General features: G+C 39.3%; 4 protein-coding genes and 1 pseudogene across 6 annotated transcripts in view; 2 read left to right on the forward strand and 3 right to left on the reverse strand.

The window, feature by feature from the left end:
* The window catches only part of LOC144648141 (EGF-like repeat and discoidin I-like domain-containing protein 3), a 200,767-nt gene that overhangs the window by 69,753 nt on the left and 107,717 nt on the right, over positions 1-23,297 (reverse strand). The gene's annotated exons all lie outside the window — the stretch shown is intronic.
* LOC144649528 (EGF-like repeat and discoidin I-like domain-containing protein 3) lies at positions 222-22,903 on the forward strand. Of its 3 annotated transcripts, none has more exons than XM_078509040.1 (5): positions 222-588; positions 18,389-18,500; positions 20,091-20,416; positions 21,099-21,245; positions 21,606-22,903. In XM_078509040.1, the coding sequence occupies exons 1-4, from the start codon at positions 241-243 to the stop codon at positions 21,237-21,239; spliced, it is 927 nt and encodes a 308-aa protein (XP_078365166.1). In that variant the 5' UTR covers positions 222-240; the 3' UTR covers positions 21,240-21,245; positions 21,606-22,903. The 3 variants fall into 3 exon arrangements, with proteins under 3 accessions (XP_078365166.1, XP_078365167.1, XP_078365168.1); XM_078509041.1 differs by having other exon boundaries at positions 21,611-22,903; XM_078509042.1 differs by lacking the exon at positions 222-588 and adding an exon at positions 8,065-8,386.
* LOC144649539 (EGF-like repeat and discoidin I-like domain-containing protein 3) lies at positions 4,309-6,441 on the forward strand. Its single transcript, XM_078509054.1, has 3 exons — positions 4,309-4,802; positions 5,396-5,539; positions 6,351-6,441. The coding sequence occupies exons 1-2, from the start codon at positions 4,491-4,493 to the stop codon at positions 5,531-5,533; spliced, it is 450 nt and encodes a 149-aa protein (XP_078365180.1). The 5' UTR covers positions 4,309-4,490; the 3' UTR covers positions 5,534-5,539; positions 6,351-6,441.
* On the reverse strand, positions 10,576-12,516 carry LOC144649538 (uncharacterized). The gene is made up of 2 exons (XM_078509053.1): positions 12,395-12,516; positions 10,576-11,252 (listed from the first exon to the last, which is right to left on the reverse strand). Exons 1-2 carry the CDS (start codon positions 12,484-12,486, stop codon positions 10,802-10,804), a joined length of 543 nt encoding a protein of 180 aa, XP_078365179.1. The 5' UTR covers positions 12,487-12,516; the 3' UTR covers positions 10,576-10,801.
* LOC144651390 (uncharacterized) lies at positions 16,882-17,760 on the reverse strand (annotated as a pseudogene).

A 23,297-nucleotide genomic window follows, 5' to 3' on the forward strand; every position in this document is an offset into this window, starting at 1 on the left:
CGATACGCCAAATCCTGAATACAAATGGTTTATAGTTTAATTCATTAAGTCATGTGTTGTTGTCCAAATATTGTCTTTTTTGCCGCTGTTTTGCATAATTAATCTAAAAAGTTCTTGTAATTAAAAGTAAACAGCAGTACGCACTCAGGTTTAATTAAATGTCATGTTCACCACTTTTCCCAGTGATGCATTATTAAAAACATATTTAGACATGTCTGGATGCAGTGAATTTATTTCAAGATGGATTGGTATATTTCTTGTTTTGTCGTAGTTTTTGTGTGTAGATTCCTGGCATCTCAAACAATTGCTTGGGACGAAAACTCTTTGTCTCGTCCCGTAATAACTCGTAATCATCGCCGGCTTAAAGGCTTCACCTTCAACACATTTCACTCGGCTAGCCTGGTATCTTGTGGCTTGCAGTGTCAAAGAAACCCTCGATGCATTTCAACAAATTTCCGCAACGCTTCGAGTTTGGACGAAGTAGAAGGAATCTGTGAGTTGAACAAAAGAGGAGCATTGTTACCGTTCGAAGACAAAGAGCTACAATACGATGAAGAATCAATTTATACTCAATTTAACGACATGAAGGTAAGAGGAATGCTTAGTGTTACACAAAGAAACAAAGAATATTAATTGTGTATTCTTCAAGTACATGTAGATAAAAAATGATTGAATTCTTCTTTTACTGATTTCTTTTCTTTCTTTTGCTTGAAATTAATTAAAGCTACGTTGCTTAGCGTATTAGATATATAGAATCGACGTCCACTTGACAGACTGACTTGAAGAGCACCTGCTTAACACGGATACCTTGTTATTACGGACAGTATATAGTTGAAGTACAGTGCTAGGTGTAGTTTTGGCTTGGCAGGTGTTCGTTTGGTAATAAAGGTTTATTCTGTTGTCATAATGTTGCTCAATACTGAAAATAATTTTAAAAAGGCTAAAAAGGGATAAACGTTATTAAATGACTTAAAAACAAAACGTTTTCGACTCTAAGGTCATCATCAGTGTACACTGATGATGACCTTAGAGTCGAAAACGTTTTGTTTTTAAAACTTTAAGAACTTTTTCCCCTTTTTTAGCCTTTTTTAAAATTATTTTCAAAGGTTTATTCTGTTTTGAAGGTCGAAGAAAATTTGAAGTAAATGCGCTTTTCTTGTTTCTTTATATGACAAAACTGTCATAGCAAAAGTGATTACAATACAGCATTTGCTAAAAATATTTTCAAAGAAAACATGCGTTCCAGAGACTCTAGTGAGCTAATTAACATAAGTTTGGAAATTTCGCCAAATTCGATCGAGGCTTCCGTCAAATTCGCCAAAACCGACAAATCCTTCAACATGGCAGGTTTACATGAGTAAACTTATTTGCATAAGTTGAGCAGGTTTGACAAATTTGATAAAATTTGGCCAAATTCGTCATATTTGACAAATTCGTCAGAATCGATAAATCTGTCAACATAATAGGCTTGCATGAGCTTTCGCCAAAAACTCAAGGCGAAATTTCGTCAAAATTATGTACCATTTTCGTTGTTTCGTGCATTTCTTGACATAGGTGATTTTACGATGGATCGGCGCACGAGATGGTACACGTTTTCGCTAACCAAAACCCTGGTGAGCCCCTGAAAGTTACCACCCTCTTAAAATGTATATGACACGAAATATTATTGGCTTTTTTCTTTCGTTGATATGCTTAAATAAATAATTGATAGTTAAAATTTGCCCAAAAAATGTTTTCCGTCATTTTTTGCCTCCGAAATGTCGCACTCTCAGCCATTTTGAAAATTCATCAAACAAGTAGACGTTAGAAAGGTGACGTGACGTACCTTTTGTCATAGCGGCGCGCGGCCAAAAGGTACGTCACGTCACCTTTGTGACGTCTACTTGTTTGATGAATTTTCAAAATGGCTGAGAGTGCAACATTTCGGAGGCAAAAAATGAGGGAAAATATTTTGGACAAATTTTAACTATCAATCCTCTATTTAAGCATATCAACGAAAGAAAAAAAGGCAATAAAATATTTCGTGTCATATTCACTTTAAAGTAGCGATACGAAAAGGCTGCAAAATCAAAAGTGACCAGGGGTCTTAACTTTCAGCACATTACGGTAATCTGTGTCCTTTGCAATTAAAGGGACCGTGTCACGGATTTTAGCCGAACTTAGGCGTAGGAAATAACCATCAAATTCGCTTAAATATATAAAATAACCTTTTAAATCAGTGAAGGAATATTTAAATGACACACCAAATGCAAAAGAAGGTACGGATGGTCAAAATTGTCGAAGATTGAAACGGATTGCGATATGGGTTTTTGAAATATGGTCCGGCGGATCAGTTTTCAAAGTTAATCTTGTCTGCTTGTAACTTTAAATTATAACGCCCAGGAGACACATTTGGCTGCAATAAAGCTATGGCTTTGTCAATTGGACTCGTAGAATTATTTTCTTTGCAAACAGTTAGTATCATAGCGAATATTTGACAACATTTATTAACATAAAATTAACTTAGGCGTGACACAGTCCCTTTAAGTACCTAGAATATTCCGGTTCCACAGTCAGATGTGACCAATGAACCTGACGAGCCTAGAAACGAATTTATTTCTCTGCAGCACGACTGTCAGCTGACCGGTTGTTTGAATGGAGGCTCGTGCGAATTTTCTCAACCATCAAAAACCTTTAATTGCCAGTGCGAGGAAGCGTGGTGTGGAAACTATTGTGGAGGTAAGTCAACAGTACTAGTGTTACCCAGGTATTCTCTTCCAGGAAGAGTGTGGCGAACTCGGCTGTGGCCTACGCTTAGAGGAGCCTTACTAAAACTGTTAAGTATGAACACAGCCTGTCTATCGGGTATCAAACATTTAATAGTTGAATCACAAAACTTAACACTCTAGTTGAGAAAAAGATGTCAAAAGAGGGCACAATTATGGAAGAGCAATTTAATTTTTGAGGAAGTGGGTTGGAAAACTAGGGGAAAAAATGAAAGATAGTACAAGAAAAGTAGGAGAAAAAATCGTGCACAGGTAAGCACGGAAAAAGAGAATTTTGTTGACAAAAAATTATTCCTGAAAATGCTAAGAAATAATATTTTCACTTAAAAGAAATTGCCACCACGCCCCCCCCCCCCCCCCTCCTCTAAAATTAAATGGTCCGTCCCTTAGGGAACTTGCGAGTATTCCTCCAAAGTTGTCACGCCAGCGTGGCGCTATGACCACCATAATGTCTGTCGAGAAAAATATTCTTACTCTAAAGAACCTGCCACCCCACCTCTCAAACATTTAATGGATCGTCCCTTTCGGAACTTGCAAGTATTCCTCCAAAGTTGTCATAACAGCGTGGCGCCATGGCCACCATACTAGGGAGGTTACGAATCGACGTCTCTCGCACGACGACACCGTCCGGCTGTCCAAAAGATCCGACTTCACCCAACGATTTGTGGCTGTGGCCGGTCTCACAGAACGTTATTGCCGTTATTACCGTTGTCATTTTCAATTAAAATTGTAAATTTAAATTTCTGCAAGACGGAGACGCGGGGCTATGACGTGACCCAACGGCGGCGTCGTGCGAAAGTCGTCTCTACAGATTAAACACAAGTCCGCGTGAAGAAGGTCTTGTTATGACTTTTCTTCCCTGCTAGACATTAACCACTGCGCAAGTCACCAGTGTATGAATGGTGGATCATGTAGGAATCTTGCTGACGGTCACGTGTGCAGCTGTACCGCGGGATATACCGGCAGCAAATGCGAGAAAGGCACGTGACAAAATTTTTTTCTTGTTTAAAGTAGAAAGGACAACAACCCTTTTTTAACCATAATTTACTAGGAAAAAAGTTCTAGCTTGATGAAATAGCTATGCACGACGTTTTGTTTGTACTTTTCGAAGCGCGCTGTTTCCACTTCACTTGACCATGGATCCACACCAGATTTTAGGACCATACCTTTACGTATAATGGGAGACCATCTAGCCTAATGATCCGCGTGCTAAACGCCGGATAAAGCGGTTTGGTTAGGGGAGGGTGTATCCTGGAGTTGGAATTGCATCTGAGCGGGGGAAGGGGACATCAATATTCTTAGTTGTTTAAATTGCCTATTAAATGAAATTGGATTATCTCTGGCAGTGTCCGCAAGTCGTTCGAGCCAGGAGGGAAAGAGCTCTCGTGAGCTACTGGTCCTCTAATATAGTCAACTCTGTCTAAACCAGACACCATCGGGACAAGTCCGCCTTAGAGCGGTGTCCGGCTTATTGAGAGAGTAGATACAGTAAAATGACTAAAAACGGCTCGCAGGGAGCACCTTCAGGTGCCCGTCTTCCAGAGGTGTCCGCTCAGAGAGAGTTGACTGTATTTACGATTAAGCTGCTTCAGAGGATATGGAAGGCGTCCCTACAATCAAGAGAAGCAAAGAATTGTACATTTTGCAGTAATAAAATAAGGCCAAACGATAAGAAAATTAACACCGAGACATTTTCTTCCTTCAGTGTGTCCAATACCCCTGGGTATGGAAAGCGGTGCGATTCTTGACTCGCAGATAACCGCCTCATCAATTTTTGACGCGAACCATGCCGCCCATCAGGCCAGGTTACACTTCAAAGAAATCGGAGCTATACGTGGAGGCTGGTCATCTTTACCAAATGACAACAATCAGTGGCTGCAGGTGGATCTTCAACAAACGACAAGGGTAACACGTATAGCGACACAAGGCAGGAATGGATACAGCCCTGCACAGTGGGTTACAAAATACAAGTTACAGTATGGTGAAAATGGACAAACCTTCAAGTTTTACAGGCGAATTGGAGATAATTCAGACACGGTACGATCTATAGATTGAGTCACTTGAATTATAAGAAGTTTTCCCTGTTTCCCTCCCAAAATAAAACACCGCGCGTATTCCCAATGACGCAACAGCTACAACTCTGTCCACGCTTTACACCATTGTCAATGACCATTGTTAATCGCTAAAACTATTTACCGTAATCACAAACCCAGTACGACAAGTACTGACTACAGACACAATTAATGTAGGAAAGCAGAATTCAATTGACACGTGAAAGGCGACAACACGCGTACAGCAAAACAGGACTGGCTTCGGGTTTGAACCTGATTGGCTTAGAGGCTAATAACTTCACTCTTATTGGTTAGCAAATGCTGCAAAGTGTTTTTTTAAAGAAATCGTAGAGCTTAACAGAAGCAAAAGAAAATCGTACATGCCATCGCTCTCTAGAGTCCTATGAAGCTCCTCTGTCTTTCTTTTTCAATCAGTCTTTTTAGTAATATTCTGAAAGAAGCTCCGAATACCGTCACCAGCTCGGACTGAATTTATTTCTACGGGTACATAAAACTCCAGAAAAGAACAATCAAAACAATCAAGCTGAATTGAAAGTACCTTTTTTTCTTTTCAATTAGATTTTCTTGGGAAACACGGACAGGGATACAGTTGTTTATCACGATCTAAACTCGATCATTGAAGCTCGCTACATTCGAGTCCGTCCGACAGAATGGAACAATCACATATCCATGAGAATGGAGCTTTATACTTGCTAAGATAAGGTGAGGTTGAAGTTTAGTATTTCAAAACAGCCTGAGAAAATAAAATACGTTATATTCGGGGAGGAGGGGGAGCGGGGCTTAATTCATGACGAGCCTCTTTCGCGATTTGTGACCCACGCAAACAGAAAAAAATACTAAAAAGACTCAGATTTTTGTCCTCGTTGTTCCTTGTCCTATGATTCGCCGTTGGTTGGGAGTTTGACGCTTTTTGCACTTCAGCTCTTTGGAACATATCAGTCATGCACGAAACAAGAAAGAAAAAACCTGTTTAACAGGTTATTAGGTACGTGAATCCCCAGCGAACTGGTGTGGGCAACGTCTACACAACCCGAGGGGACTTCCCTGTTAAATGGGTGGGGAAATTCAAATAAAATCATTAAAGGAGACCGGTTGGTTCAAGCTTTATTTGACTCTAAAAAGATACCATTCCAAGACAGTATCACATATGAGCAATGCTTTTTACTTAAAAGGAATGTCAAAGTTTCCATGCCAGATCCATCTAAACCACCCAAACAATTCCTAAAAGATACCTTTAGGTCTAAAACGATTGGCAATTTATACCTCAAAGTGAGACGACAAGCATCCCCCCCCCCCCCCGCCAACATGGGATTCCCCCGGGCCAAAAACAAAGTGAGAAAATATAAAAATATACAAAAAAACCCAACAAAGTTGCAGCCTACGTTCAGGCTAGAAGGAACACATAAAGACAATTAAACCACCTGAATAATATAAAAAGTGCAAACAATTAATCTGTTCATTATTTTACTGTGAAAACTGTCAAAATCTAATTTTTGCCATTTTATTTTTGCAGATTGTCTAAAAGTTTGAGAGGCGCTGTTAACCATTACCAACAACAAGGTGTAGCGCATGCTGCTTAGTAACAGCATAAAAGAAAACAAACACGCCATGGTTAAGGAGACTTGAGACGAGATTTCAACATTCTCTCACTTTCTCTTTTCCTGTTCTCATTCCTAAACTAATGTTCCCTTTCATGAAGCTATGGACCACGTGCTGTGTAAAAAAATCCTGCCAGTAAAGCCAAAGGCTCTAGTACCAATAATATTAACAGCTTATACAGCTTTTTCTTTTCACCGCAGCGTTTACTTCACCTTTATTAACTTCAAGACCAGATGACAATACCGAAGCGCGCGAGGTCTAAAAATAGAATGCAAATGAATATAACCGCCACGAGGCTCAGTAAACATCAGCGTGTTCTGAGAGAAATATAGCAATCTAGGCGAAGTTTTCTTTTTATGAAAGTGTTTTAGGAATACCCGCTGCATTAGAAAGTGTTTTAGGAAAATTGTCCGCCATTTCGCTTTGTTTGTCTGAGTCTTGCCTGAGTCATGACGTCACTCGCGCGCTTCGCTATTAACAGCGTGTTTCACTCGCTCGCCAACCCTCGTAAACGGCTGGTGCCATTGGTGGGTTTTCACTAGCACGTGGACTTTTTCTTCACTATCAGCGATTTTTTTTTTTCTACTTAACAAGTACATGTTACAACTAAGATCGAGCCCAGAACCTCTTGCGTGAATCCAACTTAGGTCTAATAATCGCCTTATCTAGGCTTAATTTCTCCTAATAATCTGAACACAGTTTTGACCCTAGTTCGGGCCTAAACTAGAGTCAGATATGGTATCGCCTAATTCGTTGGTTGGTTGGTTGGTTTGTCATAAGCTATAAGGCATCGACCGTGAAATGGACTGTGTCGAGGATTTTTGCCAATTTCAAGCATGGGAAATGAGCATCAAATTCGGCGAAATATAAAACTGAATAACTTCTTAAAACAGTGAAGGGACATTTCAATGACACAGCAAATACAAAAGAAGGTACGGATGGTCAAAAGTGACGAGGATTGAAGTGGATTGCGATATGAGTTTTTGAAATGTTGTTGGGCTGAAGAGTTTTTAAAGTTAATCTCGTGTGTTTGTATTTTTAAATTATAATGCCCAGGAGACAAGTTTGGTTGCTAAGTTGAAGCTATGATTTTGTCATTTAGATCCACAGATCCAGAGAAGTAATTTATTTTCAAAAAGTGAGTTTCGTAGTGAGTTTTCCGCAAAATTTAATAAAATAAACCTTACTTAGCCGTAATACAGTCCCTTTAAAAATGGCATCGACAGTTTATGAAAAGGAAATAAAACTCGCGTACATGACACAACGTTTTCTTAGAAACTACTCCAAAAGAAAGGAATCCACCGGCGCCTGCAGCTCGTGTTTCACACTACACTCATTGCGTGCTCTCGTTACTTCCTTACGTGCTTTATAACAGAACAAAGCACGGTCAAGGCTTTTTTATTTGTTAATTTCGTACTCGCGATCAGTTTAACTTGTCTTCCCCTCATTGTCAAAAATTTTCTTGTTTGTCCCTTTTTTGCATAAAATAATAATTCTTGTTTTAAAAAGTAAACACTGGTACATGTATTTGCTTTTAATTTGAAATGTCGCCACTTTGCCACACATTATTAAAACACATCTGAATATGTCCTCATATTCAAGATGGATTGGTATATTCCATGTCTCGCTGTAGTTTTTGTGTGTAATATTTTAGCATCTGAAATAATTTCTTGGGATGAAAACTCTCTGTCTCGTCCCGTAATAACCCGTAATCATCGCCGTCTTAAAGGCTTCACCTTCAACACATTTCACTCTGCTAGCCTGGTATCTTGTGGCTTGCAGTGTCAAAGAAACCCTCGATGCGTTTCAACAAATTTCCGCAAAATTTCAAGTTTGGACGAAACAGAAGGAATTTGTGAGTTGAACGAAAGTGGGGCATTGTTGCCGTTCGAAGACAAAGAGATAGAATATGATGAAGAATCGATTTATACTCAATTTTACGACATGAAGGTAAGAGGAATGCTATTTTTACTTCGGTGTGTATACTTAAAGTATAAATTATAAAGGATGAGTATGAATATGTTTTTTACATTTCCTTTTTCCACTTATAACTATGGTGCAAAGCGCCATTAGATATGTCAAACTACATGCGATTTATACTGCTAAATACGGACACCTTGTTAATTGGCGACAGTACGAAGTTAAGTGCCGCGGTGTAGTTTCGTGTACAAGCAGGTGTTAAGCCTTTTAATTTTAACAGGATCACTTTGATCGGCTGCTTAACTTGTCTTGGATCCATATGTTACAGTAAAAAAGGGTTTATTCTAGATCTGTTTTTAACGTTAGCCGAACAGTATAAAAAGGTTTATTCTAGATCTGTTTTTAAACACGACCCCCGGGTTACCGTATATTGTCAAAACTCATTTCTAAATCTAATAATTGCGGGAGCGTCGCTGACGAAACTGTCGTAGATGGAGTGATAAAAAAAGTATTTCATTTAATGAATTTCAGCTTGTTAAAATTTTTGAGGGGAAATATATCCTTCAGACTCCATAGAGCTACAGAGTTTGTTTGACTGGTATATAAAGGAGAGCAATGCCATGGGCTAAGACGATATCAAATTTCTAGTGTTCATCTTGATATGAGATAAAAGAAAAAAGTCAATAATATTCGTTTTTGGTTAAAAAAATAACTATTTACAAGGCTATAAAATTTTAATAAAAACTTAAAAAAGGACAAACAAGAAGTTTTGGACTAAAAATAAGTTACGAACGTCCGCTTTTTCCTTTTGAATTTTTTCTTAAAAAAATAGTATGGCTTGTAAATAGTTATTTTTTGAGAAAAAATAGTACTCAAAGCAAAAATTTATTAGTTTTTCATTACATAAACCCATTAATGAAGAGGGTTTTGTCGATTTCGGAAGGTTTTCAACCATTTCCAAAGATAACCGACAATTTTTTGAAGATTGTCCGAAGGATAATAATAATAAGGGACAGACTATTATTTTCTTGAAGGGTTGGGGGGTATGAAAAACTTTCCTCTGCAAACTATTTTTTAGTTTATGCACCACTTCAAACATTTTTTTTCGAAATTCAAACTACTTTTTGTTACACATATCCTGTTAGCAAACAATTTATTTTGTCTGTCTAGGCCATGCAAACAATTTTTTTAATAATTTTCATACCCTCCCCCCCCCCCCCCCCCCCCTCCAAAAAAAATTAGTCCGTCCATAAAGAACGAATATAAACGCGTTGCTTACCTTATTAGATTTAATTCGAACTTCGTACTATACTACTTAACAATTAGACGTCGAGCTCGAGGTTTCTACCGGCTGATAGTTGGCGAGCCCCCCCCCCCCCCCCCCCCCCGCCACCTCCAAAAAAAATTAGTCCGTCCATAAAGAACGAATATAAACGCGTTGCTTACCTTATTAGATTTAATTCGAACTTCGTACTATACCACTTAACAATTAGACGTCGAGCTCGAGGTTTCTACTTTAACAATAGAGTGTTTCTGTCGAGGAACTATCGGCTGATAGTTGCCCCGCGGAAATTTGATGTTCTTAAAACAAATATTAGCCCGAGAAGCGAAGCTTCGAGGGCTTATATGCTAGTTTTAAGAACATCAAATTTCCAAGGGACAACTATCAGACCGATAGTTCAGAGACAGAAACACTCAATTGTCTTTATTGTTCACCACTGAATTTTCTTCCGCGCGCACATACAAAAACGAGCATCGTGAATTATTTTTACTTTTCAGGATAAAAAACTCAATTGAAAGCCGAAATTTAACAAACGAAACAAAACCAGACAAGAAACCCACTAAATGCAGTGAATTTGGTTGGGTTTTTTTTGTCTGCAGGCACGCTTGTTTACAAAAAAAGTCACGGGCGGGCACTATCGATCCGGGCATTTTTCTTCGGCGGGCACTATGGGCTGATAGTGCCCTCCGGCGGACGGGCACTATCACGTCACGTGTTCAATTTAAACCAATTAGAATCGGAGAAAATTTAGTGGTGAACTATAACGGCTGATAGTTGGCGAGGGGCGAAGCCCCGAGCCAACTATCAAGCCGGTAGAAACCGAGAGCGAGCCGTCTAATTGTGTTAGCATAACCCACTGACCGATCTATCAAACAAATTAAAAATATTTTTATTTCAATAATTTTGTTACATTTGTGCAATGAAGCACACTGACAAGCTGGCGCATTTGTAAAGTTCATTCACGAATGTTCATTCATCACAGGAACAAAGCTACACAGTGATCTCGTACATTGCGCATTCTCAAAAAAATTCTAAACCGTCGAAGTTAAAATGGTTTGTAAAGCTTGAAAGGCTCAAACTAAGATTTATTTCAAAGTTCTTTTCGTCTCAAACGATGAAAAAATGTTTTACAGCAAACTACCATTGGCTCAACGGAGCAGGAATCAACGGAAGTAGTTATTGTTGACAATGTTCACTGTGCAGTTGTTAAACGTGTACGGGAATGGCTGATTATTATGGCTGGCGCTGCTGGTATTGTGAAGATTGATTTGATGACCAGTAATGTGACCAGGGATCTGTCCTGTAGCCGGTACAAGACTCTCTGTGCTCTCTTGTGGAGGTAGAGCGAGTTGGCGATTCTCAGGGTTCGCGATTTGCTGCAGCGGCTGGCGGTGTCCGTGTACGAATGAGCTTAAAATTGCTGACATTTTTTCCTTCTGCTCAAACGACGCTCGGGCACTGTATGACTCTATCGACGTGTCTGACTTGTGACCAGTAACAGCTTTAATATGTCTGGCCTCCACATTACAATCTGACAGGACGGTTACAGAGGTAGCACCGACACAATGGTTTGTTAAGTGAGGAACGATCCCAGCGGCTGTGCTCATCTGCTTCTTAACAATTGGTTCATGCTTTAGCGTGCTCCATCGATTTATGGAGCACGCGGGAAGTTTGGAGAGCACGAAAGAAGCGTAAGAGTTGCCTGAGGCGATAGCCGAGGGCAACTCTAGCTTCTTGAGTGCTCTCCAAACTTCCCAAGTGCTCCATAACTCGATGGAGCGCAGCTAAAAGCATGAACCAATTGTTTTATAACATTGCCGGTGGAGTAGGCATCAAACCCGGCCACGGGAAAAAAAACTGTGTTTATTGTGTGCAGTGTGAGAAAATAAACTTAGCGGTCGAGCAATAAATTACACATGTACAAGTTTACACGATTGGAGCAGTTTGTTTCAAATGGCTGATAAATTGACTAAGTTTATACAGTGGCAGAGCAAAGGAAAAATAATGACGAAAACAGCAAATACTGCTGTTGATTCTGAGGTAGTTTTCGCTGAATTAAAATTAAAATGTTTACTCCTGAGTGGAAGAAAATTAAAACAAAACAACCTCGAACAGCCGAACAGATTTCAAGGGCTAAAAGAGTCAAAGAATTCGGTTCCATGCTTAGTTTTAAGTATTTTTGTGGACCGATTTTATTTGTAATTGATGTAAATAAACATTTATTTTTGAAAACGGTAGTTGAATGAAGCGCCCGATGAAGTAAATTTTTCCCGAGCGGCAAAATCACAACAGAGCCGTAGACGCTTTGGTGTAATGCTTAAAACGCGAAAACTTTCGTCAGGCAGCTAGTTTTTAGTGCCATCGAGCTGTTGTCATTCATGGTTGGCCCATTCTTCCACGTTAGGGCCGTGAAAGAAAGATTTTCGTCCTTCGAGACTCGCACGTTAGTTGTTGTTTGAATGAAGAAAACCACACAAACAACTTTGACGGCAAAATCGAATTTATTTTCTCTTTCGCTCTCCGTCTCGTAATAAGAAACAGCTTACCTTGTAGCTCGTATCCTTGGAAAAATAGTGAAAGGATTCACTTTTCATATTCCGAAGATAATATGTCATCGCTTTCGCAAAACACAGCGTATGAGCTTTACTCAGTGAGATTTTCACTCGTCGATTACGTCAGCAGCGTGCTCCATCGGGATTTTGAGCACGCTTACGTATACTGAATTTGATTGCGCGGCTCTGCTAGCTATGTTATAAATCATGTTGGACAGCATTTTCTCGCCTACGGGTGAATTACAATACCAAACTCCGGGATCCGTCTTCTTCAGGCTTGAATGAGTGGCTGACATCCCTTGGTCGCTGAAAGAGGCAGTCAAGAGATGGATTAAGGTCGCGCAGGACCCTTGCAATCATTAGTATGTATTTATTTAAAGAGTATGCACGAACTGCCGGACGACTGAAGCCGACAACAAACGAAATATTCATGAGAATGTTTGTTTTTAAACTCTTTTGTACAAGTAATTACTAGTTATTGTTTTCAGCTTTGTGCCACGTGCGCTGGAACATAGGAAATTATCATAAATAGATTCACAGCTTTGAATATATCACACGTTGTTGTAAACATTGACTCGGAAGGTCTTCGGAAGCCTCAAAACCTTCAATTTTGTGTCCAAGTTTTCTCTGCCGATATAGAATTTCAAGAGTTGATTCGCGAGGAACATAAACTTGGTGTACTCTATTGTGTTCTGGCTAGAGCGAATTTTTAAATTTCCTTCTCAAAATGAAGATAGCATGTTTCAAAGTTTAGATTTCACATTTTTACGCTCTTAGAAGCCATTAACTTGTAGCAGTTTTTGAAATCGAAAATTTCGTTCTAGTGGGAACACAAAAGAAGTTACGATTTATCACTAAGCTATATAATCATTTCATTTGGTGCGCTGTGCTAGCTGAAAACTTGGACACAAAATCGCATTATCTTCAGTTAAACTTTTAAGGGCTTGTAACATCACAGACAACGGTCATCTCTCAGTAAAAGGACAATCATGATGTAATTCCATCATCCCTGAGTATCCTTATTAAATTTTAGAGGAATCGATATTCAAAATGTAGCGAATTAAAGCTTTACAAGATAGCACTCCAACAAGAAATTTGACTAATGAATTTATTAATGAGCAAGGGTCCTGCGCGACCTTAAGGTGGCTCATGTAATTTTGGACGGTCTGTTCGGGGCAACGGGGAGAGCCAGGGACCTCAAACATTTTGCCATCCGCTTCGTCTTCGTTGTCGTTTATAGTCCGGCAGATTGGTGCAAAAATATGACGGAATTGTGGGATTTATGGTAAAAGCACCAAATTTGGCACAAAGATAGATAAATACCTACTGAACAATATTAGCTATGGACCCACCTGGGAAACATCCCATAAATGTAGCTTCAACGGGTTTAAGGTGGCTCACTGGAATTGTAGCATGGAAACGAGGCTTGGATTTTGTTTCTTGTGTAGTAGCCACAGCCTTGCATCAAAAGAGAAACAGTCCTCCAAAAGTTAAGAATTATTCAATATAGTTGATACAGGAGCCCATTACGGGTAATGATATTGATGGATGGTTGGCAGAGAATATATATTTCATAATAGACGAAGAAACGGATAACAAGAAGATGATAATAGTTTCTCGAGCTCCTAGTGTCCTAAATGTAAGTATGGCGGCCTTTTACGGACTAAATAACGAATGACTATACATCAATGTTATGTTGCATACATCGATGTTGTGTGAACTAAAAGATGTTCGATACAACTAAAAGATGTTCGATACAACTAAAAGATGTTCGGTACAACTAAAAGATATTTGATACAACTAAAAGATGTTCGTTACAACTAAAAGATACAAAGCATTTGATACAACACCTGATACAACTAAAAGATGTTTGTTACAACTAAAAGATATTCGATCCAACTAAAAGATGTTTGTTTCAAATAAAAGATGAGGAAGCGGAAATGAATTTTGAAAACAGGAAGTGACATTTTACCCAGGTTTCCTGCGATCCAACGCTTATACAAAATGGCTTTTGGTGGAACATCTTTTAGTTGTATCAAATACTTTTATCTTTTAGTTGTAACGAACATCTTTTAGTTGTATCAAATATCTTTTAATTAGTTGTATCGAACATCTTTTAGTTGTATCGAACATCTTTTAGTTGTATCGAACATCTTTTAGTTGTATCAAATATCTTTTAGTTGTATCGAACATCTTTTAGTTGTATCGAACATCTTTTAGTTGTTTCAAAAATCTTTTAGTTCACACAACATCGATGTATGCAACATAACATTAATGTATAGTCATTCGTTATTTAGTCCGTAAAAGGCCGCCATATGTAAGGCTGTAACGCTGCCTCGATAATGCGATTCAATGAAAAATAGGCATTGATTACAATAAAAATCTTACTATTTGTGAGTTTTTAAAGTGAGCATCTGTACTAATAAAGATATTTCCTTTTGCTGCCCCTAGTTATTATTCAAACTTCTTTTTAAATTCTTCTCTTCTCAAGTAAGAAGACAGCTAGCAAAACAAATTTGGCTAAAAACATTCTTCAATTTAATGAAATTCGAAGTTTACCAATACCCATAATTGTTGAGAAACTAGATGAGGATGAAGGGATTGCAGAAACGCTTACAGGGAAATGCAAAATAGCACAAATCCTGCAGAAAAAAATTGAATAACATAAAGCTAGAAAGAGCAGACAAACGAAGAGCTTCGTTCTCCTCAACCTTCTAAATTTACGAGGGCGTGTCCTAGTGCAACCACTTCCAAAGCCAAAAAAGCTGCTTTTTCTATGGACGTTCCTCGGAAACGCTTCATGGAGCCTCGACCTTAGATATAGATAAAAAGGTTCGTTAGTGTGTGAATCAGTTGCAAGACAAGATGTAAATTGTGAAGTACAGGGCATATGTTTTCTCAAGAAGCAGTTGATCGTGCGAAATGCCTGGTAGCACTTTATAACAGAGCAGACGCTTCGAAACAGAGTACAATAAATGAAAATGAAAAGAGAGTCGAAGGTTCGCCTTAGCACAGCTAGTTGCATATATAGAAGAAACGCGCACGGAGACAAAGGGTAGCGCCCAGACAGCGTTAAGGCTAGCAGAACTTAATGACAAACCCTCTGGCTCAACTTGAAGTGGAAGTGCCTGGTCAATCAGTTACTCTAGTGATCTTAAATGAACTTAGCAATTATTTTTTTTTAGCGTTCAATGACGAAGTCACTACAGCACTTCAACAGGCCTACGCAATTTTGAAAAGGCGATGACCCTCATTAAGGCAACCATGAAAATTGGTAGGGATATGTTGGACAATAAATCAAAGTTCATCGTCACATTTAATAATAGTTGTCAGCAGGAATCTGTCCCAAAGTCTCCGAAACATTTTTTGTTTGGGGGAGGGGGGAAGGGGGAGGGGAGAGGGGGGCGGCGGCGGAGGGACCAAATATCAAGACCCAGTCTCGTGATATGACTGAAGCGCAGACAACTCTAATATTTCTCAACTGATGCTTTTCAATACAAGCAAGAGGCGTCATGTTAGCGGTACAACAGCCTTTTTACATTACCATTCGAGGGATCGGAAGTCGCAACTTCCCATTTAACTACAGGCCTCATGACACCATGCCGGCATGTCAGAGTGTACTGTCTACACGTGTTAATATGCTCTGCAATCTGAGATTTTCGATCTCGTATCTCAAAGTATTCGAGTTATCAACCGACATTGGAATCAGTGTTTGTGCGCGCTTTGAATTGGAAGGAGTTGTTTGCCCAATCAAGCTTCTTAAAAGAGTTTCCGCAACATCCCACTTCCTATGCCTTAGGAGAAGAGGGAGAGTTGGCTACCACAGCATATAAGGTTTGGGTGGGCAAATGCCTGAAATATTTGCCAGCGCTCGACATATCCCGTCGTATTGGTCAGGAGAAGTCACAAGCTCTCCTCACATTTCACACCTTTACAGATTGTGATCAAACATCGTATTTTGCGCACTATGGCAAAAAGACAGCATAGGAAGCGTGGGGCCTATTCGATGAGATAACGTCAGCTTTTTTAAGTTCTAAAGCACTGCTCCAACAGTGGATGTTGTGGCTGAGGTAAATGCCTTTTCTTGAGCGATACGTCGTCATCATGCATGATCGTACCAGCACTTGTATGAGAGTAAATGATGCGCAGAGAGATCTGTTTACACGTCAAACGTCAAAACTTTTGATCACATGGTTGGTCACGTAATCACTCAAGAGGGCCAATAATGTAATTTGTCTACACTTGTTATAATTCACCTAGCCTCGTTTTCATGTTAGAAGTCCAGTGGACCACCTTAAATCCATAATAATTACAATTATGGGATGGATAGCTATTTTGTAGTTTCTATGTATGAACTTGATAAAAAAAATAGGATATAAATTGAGAGAGTCAGGGTAAGATTAGAATGACCTTTGCTGGGTATATAAAAAACGTGTTTGGTCACGTGATCACACAAGAGGGCCAATTATGTCTCAGAATGCATTTTGATATTCATAAGCTGGTTAAACTTGTGTATTTCTAAGGATACATTGTTTATTTTTGCTGAAAAGAAAGCAATAATTCACCCAGCCTCATTTCCATGTTAGAAGTCCAGTGGGGCACATTAAACCCGTTATAACTACTATTATGGGATAGATCCCAAGTGGGTCTAAATTCCGGTCCATAGCTAATATTGTTCAGTTGGTAATTCTCTAACTTTGTGCCAAATTTGGTGCTTTTACCATAAATCCCACAATTCTTGCACCAATCTGCCGGACTATTAGGCCACATTGATGGTTTTTGGTGGACAAAACCGCGCCTAGGAACTCTCTTCGCAGCTAGAAATAGCGTCTTCCTTGGGGTGTTTGGCGGAGGATTAACATCTTAGATGTGAGATGGCGTTGGTTTTCTCTTCCTCTCTTGCCGAAATATAGGTAAGTGTAAAACCAAGCTGTTCGCTGTAATTGCTTAGGATCTTTCGTATCCGCATTTCCCAGTTGACCACTTTCAAACAGCCTTTGTAGTTGCTCGCTTGTGATGGGAGTTTTATGGACCACTCCTGCGACTTTTCCCTCTTTCATGAGATTTTTGCAGACTGCATTAAGCGTATCATTTGCCTTCTTAAATTCCAAATCTCCGACAATGGACCACGGTTTGTTATTTGGTGCTTGCTTCAAATGTCGATCGATGGCCGCTCGGATGGCTTTCAGTGAAGAAACTTTGAAGGGTTCTCCATTTGTTCGTCTTACTGACACATAAAACTTTTGCAAACAAGTATTTAATTCGGCTTTTGTTTGTTGTTCGATGGGTGTTGTAATTTCCTTTTGGGTTGAAAACCAGTCTAAAACAAAACGAGAACCGAAATATTGTTAGTTTTCTTTGGCAACTTTGTTTTCGTTTACGTAACCATTTGTCGTTGAATGTGTTTGATAACTTGAAAGGTTTTTTTTCTCGGAAATTTTTCGTCACTTGCCTTTAAAAATCTCAATTCAATATTTTGTCGCTTGCTTGGTTTTCTCAGGAATAGCACTTTGTAACACGCTCTCTATGTCGTCTTCAGAAACTTCACGAAAACGCGAAGTTGAAGCCATTATTGAGGAGCTCACAGGTGCCTTCTACGGATCGATAGTAGGCACCTGTGTAGCCAATCAGATTGCGCGATTACCAATAGTAGGTCAGTGTGGTTATGCTAATGCTAAATATGGTTACCTTGTTGATTACCGACAGTACGTAGTTAAGTGCCATGTAGTTTTGGGCACAGGCAGGTGTTAGGCATTTCAATTTTAATAAAAGGATATGAAACGTTTCCAGACCCCCTTGCTAAGGCTTACCAAAAGTAAGCCAAAGATTTCTGAACATTAAGGAAGATTGCCGGGAACGATATACTGCAATTGTCTGGACTTAAAATTAACAAATATCTTAAGCGAGGCAAACTCGTCAGGAAGGCTTCATGTGAAAGGCCCCATGCGAAAGATATCGTATCTTTTACGTTGTGAAGATATTATTTTTCTAAGAAAGTATTTTTTTTCATTCTAGTCTTTTGTTGTTAATATTAATATATATTCAAAAGTACATTATTAAATTAAGTCAAATTAAACGTTTTCTGTGTTCTTTCCAAACTTAGTACCTAGAATCTTCCGGTTTATTGGTCAGCTGTTACCGAGGAACCTGGAGACTTTGGGTACGAGATTAATTATTACCCTTAATATTTCTTGACAGCACGACTGTCAGCTGACCGGTTGTATGAATGGAGGCTCATGCACGTTCTATGAACCGTCGAAAACCTTCAGTTGTAAGTGTATGGCGGTCTGGAGTGGAAACTATTGTGGAGGTAAAAAAAATTGTCAAATTTTTCACGCGTCAACGGACCTAATGTTACTCAGGCATTCTCATGCAAAAAGGAGTGAGTTCTTGCTTTGCCCCATCTCTGTGATAGATATAAGAACTTAGACGTTGTAAGATATGTCCAGGATTGAACGCTAATGAGATTCACGTTCCTCATGCATGACAGGCATCACAAAGTGTCCTCATTTATAAAAGCTCACCAAAACACACCAAAATCTGTCAAATATGAAGTAATATGGAAATGTCAAATAACACAGTCAAACATGAAGTACTCATTAAACAATACTTGCCTTCATTCCTGGACATAAGTGGACGTTGTGAACTCGCGCAATACTAGAAACAATAATAAGTTAGACATTCCACATTTTAGATCTGCCGCTGGTCAGCGGTCTTTTGTATTACGAGCAATCCGTCTCTGGAATGATCTCTCATGTTTTAAAACTGGAATAAAAATGCAGTTTTTAGAATATTTTTTCAAAATTAGGAGCCATGTGATGTATTTTTTTAGCATTTTATAGTAAATTAATTGTTTTCTTAGCATTTTACGTATATAAAATAGATCGATTATTGTTAAATATTATATTGTTATCTTTATATTTGTAAAGTTAGCCGAAAAACCATCCAGTGCCAAGCCTAGAAGCGGAGCTCCACAAATACATTTTTGCCTGTTCTTATAGTTTTTGAAAATACCATCAATAAAAATACTGTCCATAGCCAAAATCAATCAACTCCAATGCAATCGTACAAATTCCGCTGCCCAAATCTTGTTGTTAGCCGGTTGAAAACAGAAAAAAAGAAAACTTGCGCCCGCGATCCAATGGAAAATATAACCTGGTCAGCGGTCATAAAAACGGTCACAAAAACACGTGAACTCGATGATCTCTTAACTTCAGTCCGCGTTATGGTCGTATGATACTTGTCAGCGGATACCTTGTTTTGACAGCTGTCAATTGACCATATCATGGATGTCCAATATCATCTTAGATTCAAGCCGAGATGGCATTCTTCTCCCCCCGCTCCCACTTCTCCCACCGTTTGTAATTCGCCGGCGAGTCACATAGCAACCCGAGCCCCTCCTCCTCCCCGAGAGTCTGTAGGCGGGCGCGGGCGGGCGTACGCTCACTCGATAATCAAATATTTCGGTCTCATGGGTTTACCAAATTTTCTTACCCATGGTGCTTCGCGCGCTGGAACTTCGCTTATTAACTTTTTTACTTATGTAAGTAATGTAGACAAGCGTATTAATAAGAAATGAAATGTTCAGTGTATGTTCTGTGCTATGACCCCAGTATGTCTATGAATCCAGTGAAAAAGGTAATCCTTGATGTCCCCCCTGGATAGTAATGAAATAGTTTTAAGTCCGCAAAATTATAGCGTTTTAGGCCCGGCTTGGGCTTTTTAGGAAACAAAACAAAAATGTTCGGGTAAATCAAACGTATCACGACTTACAAGGTGACAGTATCTCGCTTCTGCCTAAAATCAAATATAAGCGTTTTCATTATATGTGTACCGTAAGTATAAACCAAATAAATCACTGGCGGAAGAATATTAATATCAGAACGCTTTCTTCATTTAGTTTGTTCAACACCCCTGGGTATGGAAAGCGGTGCAATTCTTGACTCGCAGATAACCGCCTCAACAGTTTATGACGCGAATCATGCCGCCCATCAGGCCAGGTTACATTTCAAAAGAAGCGGAGATATACAAGGAGGCTGGTCAGCTCGACCGAGTGACAACAATCAATGGCTGCAGGTGGATCTTCAACGAACAACAAGGGTAACACGTATAGCGACGCAAGGGAGGTACAGATATAATCAGTGGGTTACAGAATACAAGTTACAGTATGGCGAAGATGGACAAACCTTCAAGACTTACAGGCGAATTGGAGACCAGTCAGACACGGTATCACTTTTGTTATTTTTATAGATTGCAAAAGAACTCAAGAAAGGATCCGCCAATATGGAGTAAAATGAGCCCGCACGCGTCTCAGCTCATCAATGACGTGGCGCATTGTAACTTCAATTCTTAGCTTCGCATGAAAACTGTTAAGCATGTCACAATACCAATGACAAATATAAGGCCGCACTTTAAATTACGTGAGAAACCAAACACATTTCATACTGGCTTGTGACAAGCGCAGGAAAACCGCGGGCAACAAAACAAGATTGGTTTTGGTTTTGAACCTGATTGGCTGAAAGGATAATGTCTTCATAATGATTGGTTGGAACACGTTGCAAGTGTTTCTAAAGAGCTTCACAATAGCAAAAGAAAATATAACACGTCGTTGCTTTCGAGGGTCCTAAGGCCTTCCTGATCTGTTTTTTTTTTTAATTTAAAAATTCTGGAAGAATCCCCTGCCGACTGCGGTCATAAATGGTGCTAAATGTTTCTCTAAGCACACTGTTAATTCAAAAGATCTGCTTCGGCCTCAAAAATGGGGCCAAAACGGTGAGTAAAATACGGTACCTTTTTAAGGGCTCTTTTAGCCCTTTTATAACAGAGCTTTTTTGGTCCAATAACAAAGGGCTGAAGTGGCCCTTTTGCACGGTTATTTGGATTAACATCTTTTTTTCTTCTCATTCAGATTTTCCAAGGAAACACGGAGAAGGATACAGTTGTTTATCACGATCTAAACCCGATAATTGAAGCTCGCTACATTCGAGTCCGTCCTACTCAGTGGCACGTACACATATCCATGAGGATGGAGCTCTATAGTAGTTGTTAGAATAAGGTGAAGTCGAGTTCTGCTTCTTTTAACATAGCTTAAGAAATGGATGTAGTTTTAATAACAAGACACCTCTAACGCGAATTGTACCCCAGGCTTTGACAGTGCTCGAGAGTCGAGCGCTGTCTTGTTAATCATCTCTTTGCATTGTAAGTCATTCCTTTATACACAAAACGAACTCGTTCCACAGGTTATCAAAATGCGGTAAAATCTTATGGTTTGCACCCCACATGACAGGTTATAATAATTGTGACGTAAAAATTTGGGTGAGCCGAAATCAGAATAAATCAGTTTAAATTACAAAACGAGAAGATCACATTTCAAGTAGTACTGGCTACAAACTCTTTCATCCTCTTCATTTTTCAGTGCAGATTGCCTAACAGTTTCACGTCACCGTTAGAAGAGGATTGGACTTGCAGCTTGGAAGAAGCAAAGACAAAGAATTACTCTCAGGGTCTTGACTTAACATAAGACTTCACAGACCTCAACATTCTCGTTCTTTTTCTAGCTTTTATCCTAAGTTTTGTCAGTGTCTGGCCCTATCCCTCACCTGAGCAAAAGGAACTAAACTTTATCAGAGTAGCTATGTTACACCTAGGCTTAACAGTGGCGGGCCTCACTCTCAAAAATAATTTTTCTGGGCCCTACGGGCCCCTACTTGGCCTAAAAAAGAAGGTGGGGGCCCGGGCCCCTCCCCTAGATCCGCCACTGCTTAAGAACCAGTAATGTTCATAACATATAAAGGACTTCTGGTTCCCCTTAACACAATATTTACTTTGAAAATTCGTTATCATAAGCAAGCGGTCCGCGGTCGGTCGCAGACGTCTTGATGGAAGTCAGTTGAAAATTAACTGTGAGTTTTTTCTGTCTCTGAAAATTTTGTGATATCGATATGTTTCGACTGACAACCGGAACTTTTAACTGACTTCCTTACTCAAAACAATGACGTTACCCACAGTTCGATTCATTACAATATTATGATCTTACTACGGGTTTCTTCATGCTCGCCAGAGAAACGGGACAGAAAACTCTTTTGGTTTATATCATAAATGTTGTACACTAGCTGTCAGACTTTTTTGAGGTGGCGATTCAGGGCTGCCTCCGTAGTTCCCCTGATTCCATTAAAAAAGTGTGGAATTTTCTTTTTACTTATTCCTCGTGGAAATTTCATTTTAATGGATGAAAACTGTCGTGAAACTTGATATTATTTTAGTGTCAAGTAAGTTTTAGTTTGTCAGTTGCTTATCATTTTGTAGCTACCGTGCCAGTCTATAATTCAAGGACCTGACAGCCCACACAAAGAGGCAGTTTGTGATTATAGCTTTAAGTTGCTTGTCCTAGTTCATTAAAAGCTCTAAGCTTTGTATAACTTCCATCGGTGGTTATGTTTCGATTTGTCTACTAACCTTAGCTTGGTTTGGATTTCCACATAATATTTCTATTGCTTGTTTCAAGTATTTCAGTTGCTGTTTGCTTGCGTCTTATCCTTAGCTTTCTGCTCGCAGAGTTATAAAAACCCAAACTTGTCTTTTGATGGGGTGTTTAACAGCGTGCTTTACCGAGCATTAATTAAAAGAAGGAAAACCTAGTCTAGGAGCCAGAGTAATAAAAAGTTCCTGAAGAAAACGGGTCAGACTTCTGGTCCTCTCGCAGCTGTTAAAAAATAAAAAAAACATTGATTAGCGTTTCCTACCTCATCGCTATACCTTAAATTAAAAAAAAAATGATCATACATAAGGTGAAGGCTTTGGAAAAATTCTGGATTGGAATATTAATTTATTTCGGGAAAAAATGGTTTGTCTTAAGACTCGACCCTCTCGGAACTGAGAGGCAGTCGCAGGGTCATTCCTTTTGCTCCACTATTCCAGTGGAAGAGGTGCAGGCTATGCCAAAAAAAACTCCGGATTGGAATCGTTTTCCAAACGTTAGGGTTAGCACCCAGGGTAAGGCTGAGGGTTAGTTTTAGGGTTAGGCTGGCGTTCTTGGAACTGCGAGGCAAGCGGTTAAATGTAATAGGTCAGCTGAGTGGGTCCTTTTCTTATGCATCTTGGATCCTCA

The sequence above is a fragment of the Oculina patagonica genome, chromosome 4 (genome assembly GCF_052425735.1).
Source record: "Oculina patagonica isolate OP01 chromosome 4, crgOcupat, whole genome shotgun sequence".
In the NCBI taxonomy this organism is placed as follows: Eukaryota; Metazoa; Cnidaria; class Anthozoa; order Scleractinia; family Oculinidae; genus Oculina; species Oculina patagonica.